Source organism: Sus scrofa, chromosome 15 (genome assembly GCF_054392235.1).
Source record: "Sus scrofa isolate SSC_HxYL_T2T_F1_AM1 chromosome 15, Sscrofa_HxYL_maternal_Yorkshire_Landrace_v2.0, whole genome shotgun sequence".
In the NCBI taxonomy this organism is placed as follows: Eukaryota; Metazoa; Chordata; class Mammalia; order Artiodactyla; family Suidae; genus Sus; species Sus scrofa.
The window spans coordinates 31,661,214-31,678,007 of NC_139397.1; the positions used below are offsets into that span (position 1 = coordinate 31,661,214).

General features: G+C 41.9%; 1 protein-coding gene across 13 annotated transcripts in view; it reads right to left on the reverse strand.

Annotated features, from left to right (window-relative positions):
• The window catches only part of MGAT5 (alpha-1,6-mannosylglycoprotein 6-beta-N-acetylglucosaminyltransferase), a 372,876-nt gene that overhangs the window by 101,259 nt on the left and 254,823 nt on the right, over positions 1 to 16,794 (reverse strand). For 11 of the 13 annotated variants that reach the window (XR_014830585.1, XM_021075187.2, XM_021075189.2 and 8 more), the window contains one exon: positions 9,872 to 10,005. Coding sequence is in view for 10 of the 13 variants with exons in the window: in XM_021075187.2 (XP_020930846.1) it covers positions 9,872 to 10,005 (134 nt within the window). In the remaining 3 variants the exon portion in view is untranslated. Of the gene's footprint in view, positions 1 to 3,999; positions 4,602 to 9,445; positions 10,006 to 16,794 lie in introns of those variants that run through there. The other 2 variants (XR_014830587.1, XR_014830586.1) reach the window with 1 other exon arrangement.

Below are 16,794 nucleotides of genomic sequence, written 5' to 3' on the forward strand. Positions count from 1 at the left end.
AACTGGTGCCAGTCCTGACCCTTTGTCTCCCTCACTCCCCATGCCTCCACGATCCAGAGGACTCCCCCTGACCAAGGTGCCGCTGAAAGACTCATTTATGACCCAAGTCCCGCCAATCACAGTTGCTTCGTGACTAGTGAGAGCTGCTTTCTGGGTCTACATCTTTCTGCTCCAATCACTAAGCAGGGTGGGGCAGAGTCTAGAGCTGCAAAGGGCATCTCCGTGCCCTTGTGAGGACAGCCCACCCAAGGACAACGCCAATCCAGAGACACGCCAAGCCAAGACCAGAGAGAGAGAAGATACCCTCCAAGCCCCGAATCTAGCTCTGCCTAAAGCCGGTTTCAATAATTCCCAGTGACAAGAGCCAACAATCCCTTGTGACCAAGCCAATTTGACAGAAATCCTATCTAATATATCTGACCACATTAGGATGTTTCCAGTTCTTGACTATCTCAATTGATGAATGCTGAGTATCACTGCACACTCAGCAGTGGATTTCCAAGTGGTCTCCATGCCTCCAGTCTTGCTCCTTCCTTTGTCACCTCCCCCTAACTCCAATCTGTCCTCTCTGTTGTCTGACAAGGTCTTTGAAACAAACAAGTGACTGTGGCAGTTTGCTACTGAAAAGCTTTGCTTCCTTCAGAAGGAATCCTTAGGGAACTCCTAACCCTTCCCACTCACCTGGCAACTGTAAGTCTGTTCTCTGCGTCTGTGAGTGAGTGTGCGTTGTAGATCAGCTCATTTGAATAATATTTTAGATTCCACATATAAGTGATATTATATGGTACTTGTTGATAGGATTTTTTTGAATGCATGATTAAGTAAGTTGGTGATGAATGCTTAATTATCTGCTAGGGTTGACTCTGTACGTTGAGCTCATTACCAGGTGGCAAAGGCCATGCCTGAACTGCTTCCAGCATCATGTTCTTTGCCCACAAGCTCCCAAACCAAAGCCCCTTCTTAGGATTCATCATCAGCAGTAGGGCAGCTCCCCACTCTATCCTAGACCCTAGCTCAGGCCTGGTATATTATAGGTATTCAATAAATATTTACTAGACAGATAAATGAACCTATATTTTTCTCTAGGTCACAAAGTAGATGTTGGGAAGAAGGGAGACAAATCATTGAAATGGGATTTTAAAATTCTAACATCACAGGTTTCTAAATATCATCATTCATTCAATATTCCGCACACTTCCTGAACAATTACTACGAGCCAGGCAAGAGCTTAGGAGTTACGGATATACCAGTGAACAAGAGAAACCTGGATAAAGTGCCCCTCATTGAGCTTGTACTCAGTTGGGGAGAAAGAAAGTAGGCAAAAAAATTGAGTGTTGTACATAAAATAAACATAATTGGTTTGGTGATTAATACTGAACTCTAGTTAATGGTGTCAAACCAAAACATCTAAGGGTTAAGGGTTCTTTTATACATAAAAGAAAAGTTGGATTGATGGATAGAGAAAATATAGACAATGGACTGGTAGGTCACAGAAAGATAAAGCACACTGTTAATTGTGGAGTCTAGGCTGTAGGTTTCTATTTCACATTTCTTTCACTTTCTTTATATTTCAATTTTTTTTTTTTAAACAAACAGGGAAGAATGCCGTTCATGGCTTTCACAATGTTGATGCCGATTCTGATGATGACAGAACCAGCATGACAGAAAAAACTACCAAAAAATAAAGTTACATCACACAAGAAACAATTCCATTTCAAACACTGTACCGTTGTGATGTTATGCGTCAAATTTCATCAAAAGTGACTTTTTTTCCACCCAGTGGTAATGATGCTGGGCTCTTTGAGAAGCAGGAGGCTGGGATACAGGCAGGGGAAACTATTATGTACAGTTGAGCTGAAAAGATGAGTGTCTGAACTGTTGACAGAAGGTACACCAGGGTAAATTTTTCAAGTGTCAAAAAGCAATTTAGGAAGGAATGGACTCTTTAGAAGAATGTCACTCCTGAAGGCTGAGGCTCAGACTGAAGGAGTTGCAAGGTTGATCCTATTACTCACTGGTCTGCACAGAAATAAAAGGCAAAAGCCTTCCTGATCCAAGTTAAAGGCCAAAAAGGCGGTTTGAATCACAAATAGCTCTTTGGCTTGTCAGGCCCTAAAAATAAAGTCATACACGGAAGCCAGAGATCCTCAGCTAAGACCAACACCTTTGTTTCTGGCATGAAAAAGGACTGGCTCATTTCTAAAATTCTGTTCTGTCAGACAAAATTTGGGGTCTACAAGCCACTATTTTGATCTGATTGCACTTAGTAAACATGACTGTGAACCCCAAATCCTTGAAGAAGTTCAAAGAGTTAGAATGTCAATGAAAACAACCCCTTGTGAAAACACAATCATGAGACTAAACCCTATGGGAAGACAAAGGGGGAGTAACCTGAGGCCGTTGGCTCCAAGAAGCTTCTGTAAACTTAGATTTGTGCCCTTCTTCCCTTCCCTACATTGCTTCGTGGACTGAAAACAGGACAGGCATTATCATTCAATTTAATTTAATTCAGTCTGTAAATATTTTCTGAATGCCTACTCTGTGCCAGACATTCTTCAAAATGTTGGAGTCTCAGCAATGAACAAAACAGACAGGACCCCTACTAATATTATTTCCAATTCCAGTGGAGAAAAAGAGAAAATAATAGTCCATGGAACATAAATGCTGCATGGTAATACAGCTACAGAGGAAAATAAAGCAGGCAAGAGGCCTGAGAATTTGGGAGAGAAAGGGGTTAAATTTAAAAAAAAAAGGTGTGTGTATGTGGGGGGAGGTGTCAAGGTTAGTTTCATTAAAGTGACATTTGAGTTAAAGTAAGTCCTGAAGGAGGAAGAGAGGAATATTCCAGAAGGTGGAACCACCAATGCAAAGGTGCTTCGTAGGAGTGTGCCTGGCCCACCTAAGAAACAGTAAGGAGGTTAGAGGTTAGGGAGCAAGAAGATGTGCAGTAAGAGCTGAGGTCGGGGTAGCAGGACCCGACCACACCAGGCCTTGAGGCTACTGGGGTGACTCATCTTTCTTTCAGCCAGAGGCCACATCATGGTGGGTGACAATGTGATTTATATTTTCATGAACTCAACTTCATTCTGTAGTTGGGTCTATTTGTTCTTTCTTTACTAATGCCAAAAATATTAATCACCAGTGACATTACAACTGCAAGTCCTAAAGATTCAGCAGTGACCACGCTGGTGAAAATCACAAAGTGGGCCCCAAGCTGGGACAGGGGTGCATGGCTCCTGGAAGGAGGGCTTTCCGGAGGACAGGACACCTCCCTGCAGGGTGGGCAAGGAGGTGGTGGGGAACGAGGGATGGGGCTATAGACAGGGAACAGTGCATGCCATGGCCTGGGTATCAGAGAGGACCTGGTACCCAGGGAGACATCTAAACACGGAGAGGAGGCAGGACAACATCAGAGGAGCCAGCAGGGGCAAGATGCTGTAACAAAAGGAAAGGGGCTGGGGGTGAAACAGGGAGGCTCTGAACGAACACTTCAGAACCCCCAACTGCTCCTTGCTCAACTCCCAAATTTCCATGTGCCAAGAAATACTGAATGTCCCCCGGTCTGGACTATAACTATACAATGTGAGCACCCAGAAGGCAAATCCTCAAGAGTACTTAAAAATAGCTTAAGTGGAAATAAACCAATCCAATCAGACTTTGCTGAGAGTGTCGGAAATGTTCCACGACAGTGATACGAACAGGGAGGCTGCTAAGCAGACAAATGAAGGTTACTGAAACTTTTCAACGCTTGGAGGTAAATATAAATTTGAGATTCAAGGTGCCTGAAACCGGGAATGAGGAATCTGGTCGTCTCTGGGATTGCTACGTTCAGCCACAGTCTCCAGGGCAAGAGAGGAAATAACACAATAAAATAGAGATGTTTCATCACGGCTGATGTTTTTACATAAGTCAGATGAAGTTGTGCAAGAGGGCGCCATGCAAATGATGAGAACTATGCAAACACAGGATAATTCAAGGTGCAAGATACCAACTTCAGGGTTTTATTTTCTCTTGAAAATGTTATAGGCAGATGTCATCTCTATTTTTTTTTTTTTTTTTTCCTGTGTAGGCAGATTCCTTTCATTTGTTTACTGAGGGATAATCACCTTGTTGGAGACTGAGAAAAAATAAAAAAAGAATGCCTTTAGGAGTTTAGAAAAAGTGGTATGCACAGCTGACTAAAGGCCAACTGATATAGTGCCTAAAAACAGGGTCAAGCCAAATCCCTGGAAAGCCCAGAAAAATCCAGAATTAATTCTCAACAAGAAACAGCAAAAGTCTCCCCAAATAAATACAAGGTCCACTTGACAGACTATAAAACACCTTTGAAAACAGTGGTTTTAAAAGTAGAACCTTGAAAAGTTCTTCTGCTACATTAAGTGGGAAAAAAGCAGATACGAAATTTTAGTATGTACGTTACAACCATATGAAAACGTACCCCTAATGAAGACGGTAAGGCTTACATTAGGGTATGAGAGCCTTTTTCCATGGGGGAGGAGTTCCCTGCTTTTGTAATAGAGGTGTGTGTGGGTTTCAGTTTGATTAGAAAGATGGAGGAAGCCATTTAAATAGAGTTTTCAAGGAAATAATAAAATTTTGCTCTGGGATGCTTTGGAGGAGGCAAAGGTGGTGAGGAGTCATGGTGGTATCTTGAGAGACCAGCAGGCTGCCTGGGGTGAGGCCAGGCCAGGGGAGAGCTGAGCTGGGGAGAGAGGGCAGGGCCCTGAAAGGACTTGGGACCCGACCCCATGGTCAAAGGGAGGGCACTGTGGTCTTTGAAGAGGAATGGCCTGGTCCAAGCTGAGTTCTTCACTGTTGGCTCTGGGGCAGGAGACCCTCAGCGCTCAGTGCAGAAGCTAGGCTCTGAGTCTGGACAGCAAATGAAAAGCAGGGACAAGAAGCCTGCACAAGGGAGGAAGAACCACACTTCTCTGCTTCCTGGAAAAAAAAGTCACTCAGCGATCTGGACAAATAGCCTTGGTGTTACCTGCCCACTCAGTTGATCCTAGAGAAGCTGCCTGGAGAGGTGCTGGGAGCCGTTTGTGCTAACACACAAAAACGCCCAGATGCCAACAGAACACAGAAAGAGGATGGTCCTAGTGAAATTCTGAGACTTGGGGCAGAACTATAAAGAAAAGCCAGACTTTTCAACTTATAGAAACCCCAACTTAGTGAGGAAATGAGTTGGAGGAGAAATAGAAGCAGGCTTAATGTGAGACATGCACTCTGAGTGTTCAGGAGCTACCCCTGGTCAGGAGCATCTCTCATTTCCCTGCTCCTAAAGATGCTTCAGCAACAGTGAGTGTGTTTTTCTTTTTCCTACTCCTGATACTGGGCCTCTTCTGACCAGCCTTCCCCATCCTCTCCCTGCACTGCACATCTGCTGAATGCTGGTCATCCCATAATAAGACAGGCAGACTTGACTGCACAAGCACAGCACTGTCTTCCCGTGGTCTCTATTTTTCCTTGTGCATCCCATCAGAAGAAAACAAACCAAGGGGAGTTCCCGTCGTGGCGCAGCAGAAAGAAAGCTGACTAGTATCCATGAGGACACAGGTTCGATCCCTGGTTTCACTCAGTGGGTTAAGGATCCAGCATTGCCATGAGCTGTGGTGTAGGTCACAGACGTGGCTTGGATCTGATGTGGCTCTGGCTATGGCATAGGCTGGCAGCTATAGCTCCAATTCCACCCCTAGCCTGGGAACCTCCATAGCTGCACATGTGGCCCTAAAAAGACAAAAAAAAAAAAACAAACAAGCTATGTATACCTGCAGTGTGTGTTACACAGCAATTATGTAGTGATTACTAAGCCTGTCTATTAAGCCCTAGTAAATCTGTCTTCATTTTTAAAAAGTTAATAAGACATGGATCAACTTTTGACACTTTCATCTTATGCTCCAAGCAATGGTCTTTGGGCCATGAGAACAGCCACATTTACCCAAAGGGCAAGGGATGGGAAAACTATGGGCGCGCCCAGGTTGGACTGGACCCGGCCCTTCTGTCGTGTGGGAAAGACCCTCTTTCAAGGATGCACCCGAGTTTTCTCGGAAGCCAGTCGAGTGGGCAGTCACTGTTTGCTGCTGCAAATTCTCCAGTCCAGGCACATCTCAACAACATAAAGGTTCCAAACTGCTCGTGTCCCTATTTCTTCCATTCAAGACAGCCTCAACCACGAGCAAGTTTTCCATCAGCCTGTTTCTGGATGGATTTCATAACCATGGATGATCTCCACCCTGCTCCAACTGTCGTACTAGGAGTTATAAAATGCTGATTTTCTAATGTTTCATTCTTTTTGCATTCGTTAGCTGTGATTTCTCCATAATTAACAACTTTCTCTCATCAACTATTTGATGATCTTCAAATACAATTTGTCCTAGAAAGGCAAGATCAAAGGCTGGATTGTTTCCCTTTATTTTTCGGAGTAATGAGGTGGTGTCCTAGCAACCTGCAAAGGTGATCGATTGATTTTGGGAGTTGTTCTTGCTTGGGCTGTCATTCTCATGAACTATTTTCCATTGGTTTAATTTCAGTCTGCTGAAATCATCCTTTCTGATGTTCAAACCACCCTATCTTTGGCTCCTGTGTCCTTCTGATTCCACCCCAGGGGTCTTTCTTAGCTTCCTTGCTTTCTGGTATGACAAGATGTCCCATCTTGAATGTTTCCTGCCCTAGACCTGGAACGATCTATTTCTTCTAGGATGAGGTTCCTTTACTGCGAAAGTTATTTAGGGAATCCAAATATGAGTGTTAAGGATACTCACTGCCACTGGATTGTCTTTATTTTGGTCCTTTTCTAAATAAAGAGTTAGGAAACATTTCCTTTTTAAAGAGAAAAATAGAAGTTCATATTGCTATTTCCTATTCGAGCTGAATCTTATACAGTCTACACTTAAATTCTTTAAGGGCTCTCCCCTTTTTGTGTACTACAAATTTCAGTATACCTGGAATAGTTCACCTAATGATATAAATACTTTCTATAATGAATGTCTGGTCCAAAGATTGTGTTTTAAAGTCACTTGAAATAATTATTTTAACTGTGTGAGAGATTAGCACCAACCTGGTTATCAAGTTTGTTTCATTTTTTTTCTATCTCTTTTTTGTCTTTAATGCTTTTTTTTCCATTTTCTTTATCATGTAAAACGTTTACATGGTTCCAGATAAAGTACATTAAGAGACATCAATTTTCTCTCTCCATCCCTGCAAGAATAAATAACAAGCTAATAGAAGTGATTACTTTGGAGGGTAATCCTTCTCCAAGGGTAATCACTTTTATTAGCTTGTTATTTACTCTTGCATTGCTGCTTTTGAAAACACAAGCAGGTTCATTTACACGGGCATACACACACTTTCCTCCCCTCATACCCTTCTTATAGGAAGGGAGCGATTCCACATCTGCCCTGCACTTCGGGTTTTACCACTAAATATATCCCTCCAGAAAGTAGAGTCTTCCCTCTGCCCTCTTCTCAGTTACACGCGACTTCACTCTATCAATGGACCATGGGATTCACTTGGTCCCCTATTAGGAAGCTTTGGGTTATTTTCAGTCTTTTCCTAGTGCAAGCAGCACCACAGTAAATGGCCTTGTACACATGCTTGTCTGACTTTTGCTCACTTATCTTTGGGATAGGTTGCTACATGGGATCTGCTCAAAGGAAAGGTGCCTGGGTCACCTTGCTGGAAGGTGGCAAATCCCCTCCACAGAGGCAGGGCCGGGCTGCACCCCCTGCTTTCCACTAGTCTCACTATAGTAATAGCTGCGCCAGCAAACTTTCAGGGTTTTGCCAATATCATGGTATTGTGGTGCAGTTTTAAAGTGCATTTCTCTCATTGTGAGTGATGTTAACATGCTTTCGTATGTTTGGGGCAATACATTTCTTTTTCCTTGAAACCGCTTTTGCCCATTTTCCTACTGGATTGTGGAACTTTTCCTTCTCAATTTTTAGAAGCTCTTTATACATGAGTGATATTTATCCTCTGCAGTAGACTCTGCTCTGATGTTATCTTTTGACGTTTTTGTTCTTGCCATAGAGGTAGTTTTTCTTTTACAGGCAGTCAAATGTGTTAGTTCCCCCCGCCCCTTTGCCTCATTCCTGCTGAATTTTGAGTCAGTTACAAAACTATCTCCTTTCTAGGTTAAGAAGAATTAATCTATTTTTCCATCTTCAGTTATATTTTAAGAAGTGAATTCATTTCAATTCAATCAACCAACACTGCTTAAATCCTTCTTTCATAGAGAACAAAAAAGGTTTGGGGGGGGCTCTGAATGCCAACATTCTAAAAAAACACCATCCTACTTTGCAGAATAGCAGGAATTGGGATAACACAGTAAATCAACTATACCTTAATAAAAAAATTAATACTTAAAAAATAAAACCTAAAAGAACACCGTCACATGGAGGACATACATATGCCATGTCATTCAGGCTGTTTGGGTCATTCTGAACACAGGTACCACTTCACTTCATGTGAAGTAACTCACAAGCTACTTCTTAGGTTATCTTGTGCCACCTCATCCCAGCCCCTCAAAGTTACACAGCAATGTCGATCCAGTCTCACCATGCTGACGAGCCACCTGTCACCCACCACACACTGTATTAGCTGGCTCCCTGAACTGTGCCCCAGCGACAGGCTGCAATAGAGGATGTCAGAGCTCCAGAACAGCAGTAACTGTTTACAATGCATCCAGAACACTCACACACCGCTCTGAGCTAAAACGAACATTTCAACATGAGCAGATTTTTCAAATCACTTCCCCATCTGCTATATCCCTTCTTAATTCTCCCTTCCTTCTCCTGCTTCACACTCAAGGTTTAGTTCAATGTGTTTGCTATTGTACTCAGTGAACATGAGAAAAGGTCATCTTTAGGTGGCTGTCATGGGGGGGAGGGGCCAGCACAGAGCAAGTGGGGGGGGATGGGCAGAGGCGGGAGGTAGGGGGGCACGTGGGTCTTAACGAAGGAAACACTCGCATCTCAGATAGTAATTCTAGGATGGAAATCTCTGGATTAAAATTATCCCTATAATTTAGGAAAATGCACGTTTACACTCTGAGTGTCCAAATACACGGCTTAACTCATGGGACCTTGCATTTCCAGAATGGGAATTCACCTCAGCAAGGGGAATTACCAAATTAATAAATCCATTTTGACAAGAATGATAGATTTGGTACTTGGCTTCACAGTCCTCAGCTAGCTATAAATGAAATGAAGCTATAAGCAGGTAAACTGATGGCAGCAGCAAGAAGTGGTGAACATGGAAAAGAAAAATGCTAAAAGGCTACAGGTGCGGCTGCTTGGTTCACCATCTTTTAGCATGTCCCCTGCATCACTCTGCAAAACAGTCACTGCTGCTGACAACAATGACACCACGTGAGCGAGAGAAGGTGAGATACCATCCTGGGCCTGGGAAACAGAATTTTAAATCATTCCATTTTGAAAAGGCTCACTTTTTTTTCTTTACAAAGTTTGATGCTTAAATGATGAAGGTTAATTTATTGGGAAAATGTATGGAGATGGAAGACCTCCGTTCCTCACGAATCACCAAGCGGACCCTACACAGGGTCTGTGTGGCATGAAGAATGTTTAATGCCCCTCAAGGTCCAGCCAAGGTTCCTTCCCAAATGGTTTCCAGTGTTACTTCATAGTGCACATTTTTTTCCCACAACATTTCTAAGGCTTTTCACAAAATGCTCACAAAGCCTTTCAATTTCATTAATAAAAATTCAGCTACTCCCAAGAAAAAGATTCCATAGCACACATTTCTATAGCTAAGGGCCCCGGGAATCACAACCCCAAATATTTGGTGGACTCATTTCTTTTCCTACTTGTCTTTGGCACATTCTGGAAAGCAGAAGTAAGGCAAGATTACTCACGGAACATGGTGTAAAACTGCTGTGGGTTCAGATTCCACTTGCCCCAGGGGGTCTTGTGGCCTTTCGACTGGGCATAGTTGGCGTGGTTGAACTCTGGTTCTGTGCCAAATGAGTCCAGGACTCGGAGCATGCACCTGGAAGAAGAAAGACCCACAGGTCAAACTATAACCTTGACCCCAACATCAAAAAGCCAAAAGCTCTCCCTCTCCCTCAGGGCCTACCAGAGACAAAGACTTTAAATTAGAAATGCCACTGGGCAGGAACTGAGGTTTTACGTGTGAGCTTGTCTACCAAACGTCTCCATGCGTGGCTTTTAAGCCAGAGCCATCTCACCACTCATACGCTCTGCCTCAGATGAGCTGACCAATCACAGGAGAGGCTCGAAGGCCACGGAAATAAAAAAATTTCCCAAAACTAGACCTGCAGACACCATGGTCACTGTCATAGTCCTACCCAGGGCCGGGCATACAGTGGTGCCCACCAGACAACTGATGAAGAAATAAATAGCCATTGATTTTAGAGGTTACCATGATCTGAATGTTTATGTCCCCCTAAATTCATATGTTGAAATCCTAACCCCCAAAGGTGAGGGCCTTTGGGAGGTGCTGAGGGTAGAATCCTTATAAGTCGGATTAGTGCTCTTGTAAAAGAGACTTCACAGAACTCCCTGGCCCCCTCCATCACACAAAGATAAAATGAGAAGTCTGCAACCGAATCTGACCAGACTGGTACCCTGATCTCAGACTTTCAGCCTCCCAAATTATGACCCACTCACTTCTGCTATTGATAAGCCCCCCAGGCTGTGATGATTCGGCACAGCCGTCTGAGCAGACTGAGAAGGTTTTATTCTGCTTAGAGCACATTCATGTCTTACCTCCTTCAACACTTTCATCAACTGATTTGAGTACATGACTTTTGGTAAAGCTTAGAATCTCAATAGGCAGTGGTGATCTTTATGTTTTTGACAGTTACAGGACATTATTGTTTTTTTCTCCAGAACTCAAAAAGAAGCGAAACTGATGATGTTGCGTTTGGCTAGTCCACCGAAGCATCAGTCAAACTTGGTCTATTGCTTATTTTTATACAGTCTTCTAGCTAAGACTGATCTTTACATTTTAAAATGGTTTTTTAAAAAGGGAGAATATTTTGTGATATTAATAAATCCACAAATAACAAGTGCTGGAGGGGCTGTGGAGAAAAGGGAACCCTCCTGCACTGCTGGTGGGAATGTAAACTGGTACAGCCACTATGGACAACAGTTTGGAGATACCTTAGAAATCTATACATAGAACTTCCATATGACCCTGCAATCCCACTCTTGAACATGCGGGTGCACGTGTCTCTTTTACGGACAAAACTCTACGTAAAACTCTACGTAAAAGAGACATGGGCACCCGCATGTTCATTGCAGCACTATTCACAATAGCCAGGACATGGAAACAACCCAAATGTCCATCAACAGATGATTGGATTCGGAAGAGGTGGTATATATACACAATGGAATACTACTCAGCCATAAAAAAGGATGACATAATGCCATTTGCAGCAACATGGATGGAACTAGAGACTCTCATACTGAGTGAAATGAGCCAGAAAGACAAAGACAAATACCATATGATATCACTTATAACTGGAATCTAATATCCAGCACAAATGAACATCTCCTCAGAAAAGAAAATCATGGACTTGGAGAAGAGACTTGTGGTTGCCTGATGGGAGGGGGAGGGAGTGGGAGGGATCAGGAGCTTGGGCTTATCAGACACAACTTAGAATAGATTTACAAGGAGATCCTGCTGAATAGCATTGAGAACTATGTCTAGATACTCATGTTGCAACAGAAGAAAGGGTGGGGGAAAAACTGTAATTGTAATGTATACATGTAAGGATAACCTGACCCCCTTGCTGTACAGTGGGGGAAAAAAAAAAAAATTATATGGAATTCTGAGTTCCCGTTGTGGCATAGTGGAAATGAATCTGACTGGGAAACATGAGGTTTCAGGTTCGATCCCTGGCCTCACTCAGTGGGTTAAGGATCCGGCATTGCTATGAGCTGTGGTGTAGGTCACAGACATGGTTTGTATCTGGCGTCACTGTCACTGTGGTGAAGGCCAGCAGCTGTAGCTCCGATTCGACCCACAGCCTGGGGACCTCCATATGCCGCGGGTACGGCCCTAAAAAGATGAAAGACCAAAAAAAAAAATTATATGGAATTCCATTTTCAGTGTTCAAAAATAAGGTTTTATTTGAACTAGCCAAACCCAGTTGTTTCTGTATGTCTATGGCTGCTCTTGCATAGTGACAGTAGATTTTGGTAGCTGTGACAGCCTAAAATATTTACTATCTGGCTCGTTGCAGAAAAAGCCTTCTGACCATTGCTTTGGAGTACATAAAGAATGACCAATTGGAAGAAAGGAATCAATACTAAAATAGAACTTATTGATTTTGATTACATTTATTTCATCACTGAGTCTCAAACCATCGATGTAAATTTAACTCATGATCAGCCAATGAAACAGCACTATTTTCTGTTGCTATGAATTAATAATATTTCTAAATGGCTCTTATAGGAACAAAAAGCATAAAAGTAAATAAAGATTAGAGCTCACATTTTTGAATCAGATGATGGCAATGACTTTTATGCATCTGATTATTTCTTTCCTCCTTTCCTCACTACTAAGAAGTCAATCTTGCTATTATTTTTACATCAAGGCACAATTAAAAAAAAAAAAAGCACTACACTACATTAGATGTCCCAGGAAGAACAACAGTAAATTGTCATTTTAGTGTGCTGGTTTTCACATCAGAGATCAGCACTACTTGTCTGGACGTGGAAGAAAAGAAAGCAGGAAGGCAAGGCAGAACATGGGTGGGCCATGACCTCAAGCTGACCACAAAAGCAGTGTCCTTCTCCTGGATTCCTGTGTGGCTCTCAAGGAACATGTGCTCATCATAGTAAAGATTTATCACCAAGAACATGCCATCAGCCTGGCAGCCAGTAGACGGACGGAAATAGGAGTTCCCAGTGTAGGAGAAAGCAAGGCAAGGGCCCCAAGGAACTGACCAATGTGTGTTTTTCCTGCTCTTTGAATAGCTCTCAGCACACCTTTTATCTTCTCAGTAAAACAATCCCATCTCTTAACTTACAGTTTTCCTTTTAAAATAACATACAAAAGGAATTGGTTGAGCCAGTGTGTTTTCTTTTGAGAAAGATGTAGTGCACAGAAAAACAGAAGGAAAGATGGTGGCAGCCTGCAGGTCACTATGGGGTGGGTGGGGGGACACACCCACTGACAGGTGAGGCTGGGGAAGGTCCGGCTCCTACAAGAGGGCAGAACTGGGATTCAAAGATGACAGTGGAGAAAGCAGGGAGAAATGGGCCACCTCGCCACAGGAACCTTGGCCTTGAAGTCTTTGGCTACCTCCCTTTGCTTGTAATCAACTCCAACTCTCTCTAGCTTCTGCCACTGTTTTTAACTTGGAGTTTTATTGGCATTATTTTAAGTTTAGGTAATTAAAACAAACCCTGATGAGTAAAGATGCCTGACAGAAGCCTAACTCCTGAAATCCTGGACTTTTATACAGGGCCAATATGCATGCTACGTGATGTTGGCTTTTACTCAACAGAAGGCTACAGAATGAATGACAGGCCTTCTCAGATACTTGTAACTCTACATGCTTATACTTGAAGCTTTGGTTTGGGAATTGTCTGTTTTTTGTTTGTTTGTTTGCTTGTTTTTTAGCTTAGGTGGGTTTGCTTTATAATCCAGAGGCTAGAGACTGAGCTCTATGACAGGGGAGGCTGAACATTAGAGCTTTCCCTCTTCCATCACTTTCTACATCTGTGTGTTTTGGAACTGGATTTGTGTTGTTAATATTTATGCTGTTCCCCTAATGTCTTTTGTGCGTCTGGAGCATCAGGAACAGACTGATGACTTAAAAAGATATTTGCCTTGCTGCCCGAGGCAGCTGGCCTCCTAACAGGGATGGCTGCAGCAATGCCAAATGATTCCTGGAATATCCTCCCTGGGCTAAGCCACACTATTACGAGATGGATGCTGAGGATCTCCTTGCCAGGACCTACTTTCTAATTTGGAGTTTGATATCTTGCACTATTTGCATCTCACTTTCCTTTCTGTTCTCAGTTCTCAGAAAAGGCTTCACATGAAGCAAAACAGGGATGAATCTTCCAGTATCAAGCAGGACACTAGGCACATGTAAGTATTTAATAAACGCTTAATTGGATGTCCTGGGTCCCTATATAAACCAAACAAATTTATAAATATTTCCCCAAGATCAACAGGAGGTTTGTTCCTAACTACAAGATCAGATGATAATTTCATATTTAATAGAATTCCTATCATCCACCATCACCCAAGATGAATAGAGAGAGTGCCGAGTTTCTAATCTTTAAAAAGGAATGAAATGAAATGAAAATAGAAAATGAAAATGAAAATAAAAAAAAAAATGAGAAGCGTTCTAGAGCTCTTGCCTGGCTTCTGGATGAAATCTTAGCTGCATCACATGACTACAGTGGGGCTAAGGTCCTAACAGCCCTCCTGTCAGCTACTATTAGGAATGCAGGTGATTTATGAAATAAAGGAGGGGTGCACACTGCACTCTTCCATAAAATCCCCTCTGAGAAGGTGTCTTTTCGTTGCACAAGAATCAACTACCAATCAACGGTGGCGATTTTAATAATGAAATCATCCTTGTAATTGACCTAAACGCTACCACTGAGAATATATTCCCATCCAGACAGCCCTTAATGGTGAAGAGATGCGAGTCTAGGGAGGTTCCAAATGCCCAGTTCCTTTTACACATTTATCATATGCTTGCCACTTGCAAAATGCCAGAGAAAAACAGCTCTGCTGTTCTTTTTTTAATGCTGTGGCTAAAAAGAAAAAAAAGTTTGTTTATTTACAAGGCTTATTAACCAAGAAGATGGCTATTTCCACAGAAGGGAGAACACTTACGGTGGCCCATGACTCATGAAGATTTCGAGAAAGCCACAAAACAAAAAACAGGAAAAACCTGACGCACAAGGCAAAGTGCTATCCTGGCCTGGACTAAGATTTTAATTTTGCTTTTTAGTGAAAATACAGACATGTCTCATTTTGTTGTGCTTTTTTTTGCAGGTTTTTTTTTTTACAAATTATAAGATTTGTGGCAACCCTGTGCTGTCAGATGTTGATTGGTGTTTTTGAGCAATAAAGTGTTTAAAAGAATTTTTTCCTTTCCACTTTTACTGAAATATAGTTGGCACACAGCAGAGAATAAGTTTGCGGTATACAGCATAATAAGTTGACTTACATACAACATGGAATGATTATCACAAGTTTAGTAACAATGGTCATCATATAGATAACAAAATTTTAAAGAATTTGTTTTCCTTGTGAGAAGAACTGTTGGGACTTAATCTCAACTTTCATAGGTAACACATAACAGTGTTAATTATATTCATGATATTGTACATCACATCCCTTGTAATTACTTATAACTGGAAATTTATACTCTTTAACTATCTTCCTCAATTCCTCCTCCTCCTGGTAACTCCCCATCTCTGGTAACCACAAACCTGATCCCCTTTTTTCTAATAATTTGTCTGTTGGTTTTTGAGGTATAATTGACCTATAACACCCTATGTTAGTTTCTGGTGCCCAACATGATTTGGTATTGCTATATATTACAAAGTGATCACAATTAAGTCTAGTTACCATCTGTCACCATACAAAGAAATCAGACAATTATTGACTATATTCACACACTGTGCATGTCCTACTCATGAAATTATCTTTTAATTAAGGCCTGTGCATTTTTTTTATACATGCTATTGCACACTTAATAGACTACATATAGCACAGTGTTGATGTAACTTTTTTTTTTGTCTTTTTAGGGCCACACCCACAGCATATGGAGATTCCCAGGCTAAGAGTCGAATCGGAGCTGTAGCCACTGGCCTATACTACAGTCAGAGCAATGCCAGATCTGAGCCTCGTCTGTGACCTACACCACAGCTCATGGCAATGCCAGATCCTTAACCCACTGAGTGAGGCCAGGGATCAAACCTGCATCCTCATGGATGCTAGTCACATTGGTTTCCACTCAGCCACAAAGAGAACTTTTTATATGCACTGGGAAAACAAAAGATTTGTTGTGACTGGCTTTATTGTGATATTTGCTTTACTGCAGTGGCCTGCAGTTGAACCCTCAGTATCTCTAAGATCTGCCTGTACATCCAAAAGTCAATCAAAAATGCACAGTCTCTTCTCAATGAATCCCTTTCTGCTGCCCAAGAGCATTTCACTGCCCCGTGAGAAAATCATCACTATGGGAAAAGAGAATCATTGTCATTGCAAAGAAATTCTACAGCAATCAATGTTTGTCCTTCCCTCTGTTTTTGAGAAGATTCTTATTAATATTTTACCTGATTATCTTTTTCTTCTTCTTCTTTTTTTTTTTTGCTTTTTAGGGCTGCACCTGTGGCATATGGAAGTTCACCTACACTGCAGCTCATGGCAATGCCGGATCCTTAACTCATTGAGTGAGGCTAGGTATCGAACCCACAACCCCATGGATCCTAGTTGGATTTGTTAACCACCGAGCCAAAAAGAAAATTCCTATTATTATTTTGAATTTTCATTTCTTTCAACTCTAAAGGACTTCCAATCTGACATTAACTTGGACATTAAAGTTAATAAAATTAATCCATAAGCTAACCTGAAATGAAGAAACCTAGTTCAGGCAATTAAGGATTTATTTATTGGTTAAGTTAAAAGAACACATCAAAACATCTCTTTACAGCCTAACAACAGAAAAGAAAAACATGAAGGGATTTCCGAGCTGTACAAATTGAAATATTTCAGAGTGTTCTCTTAGGAAATTGGTCCAAACTAAAGGTAAACATTAATTATGAGTTGGTAAAA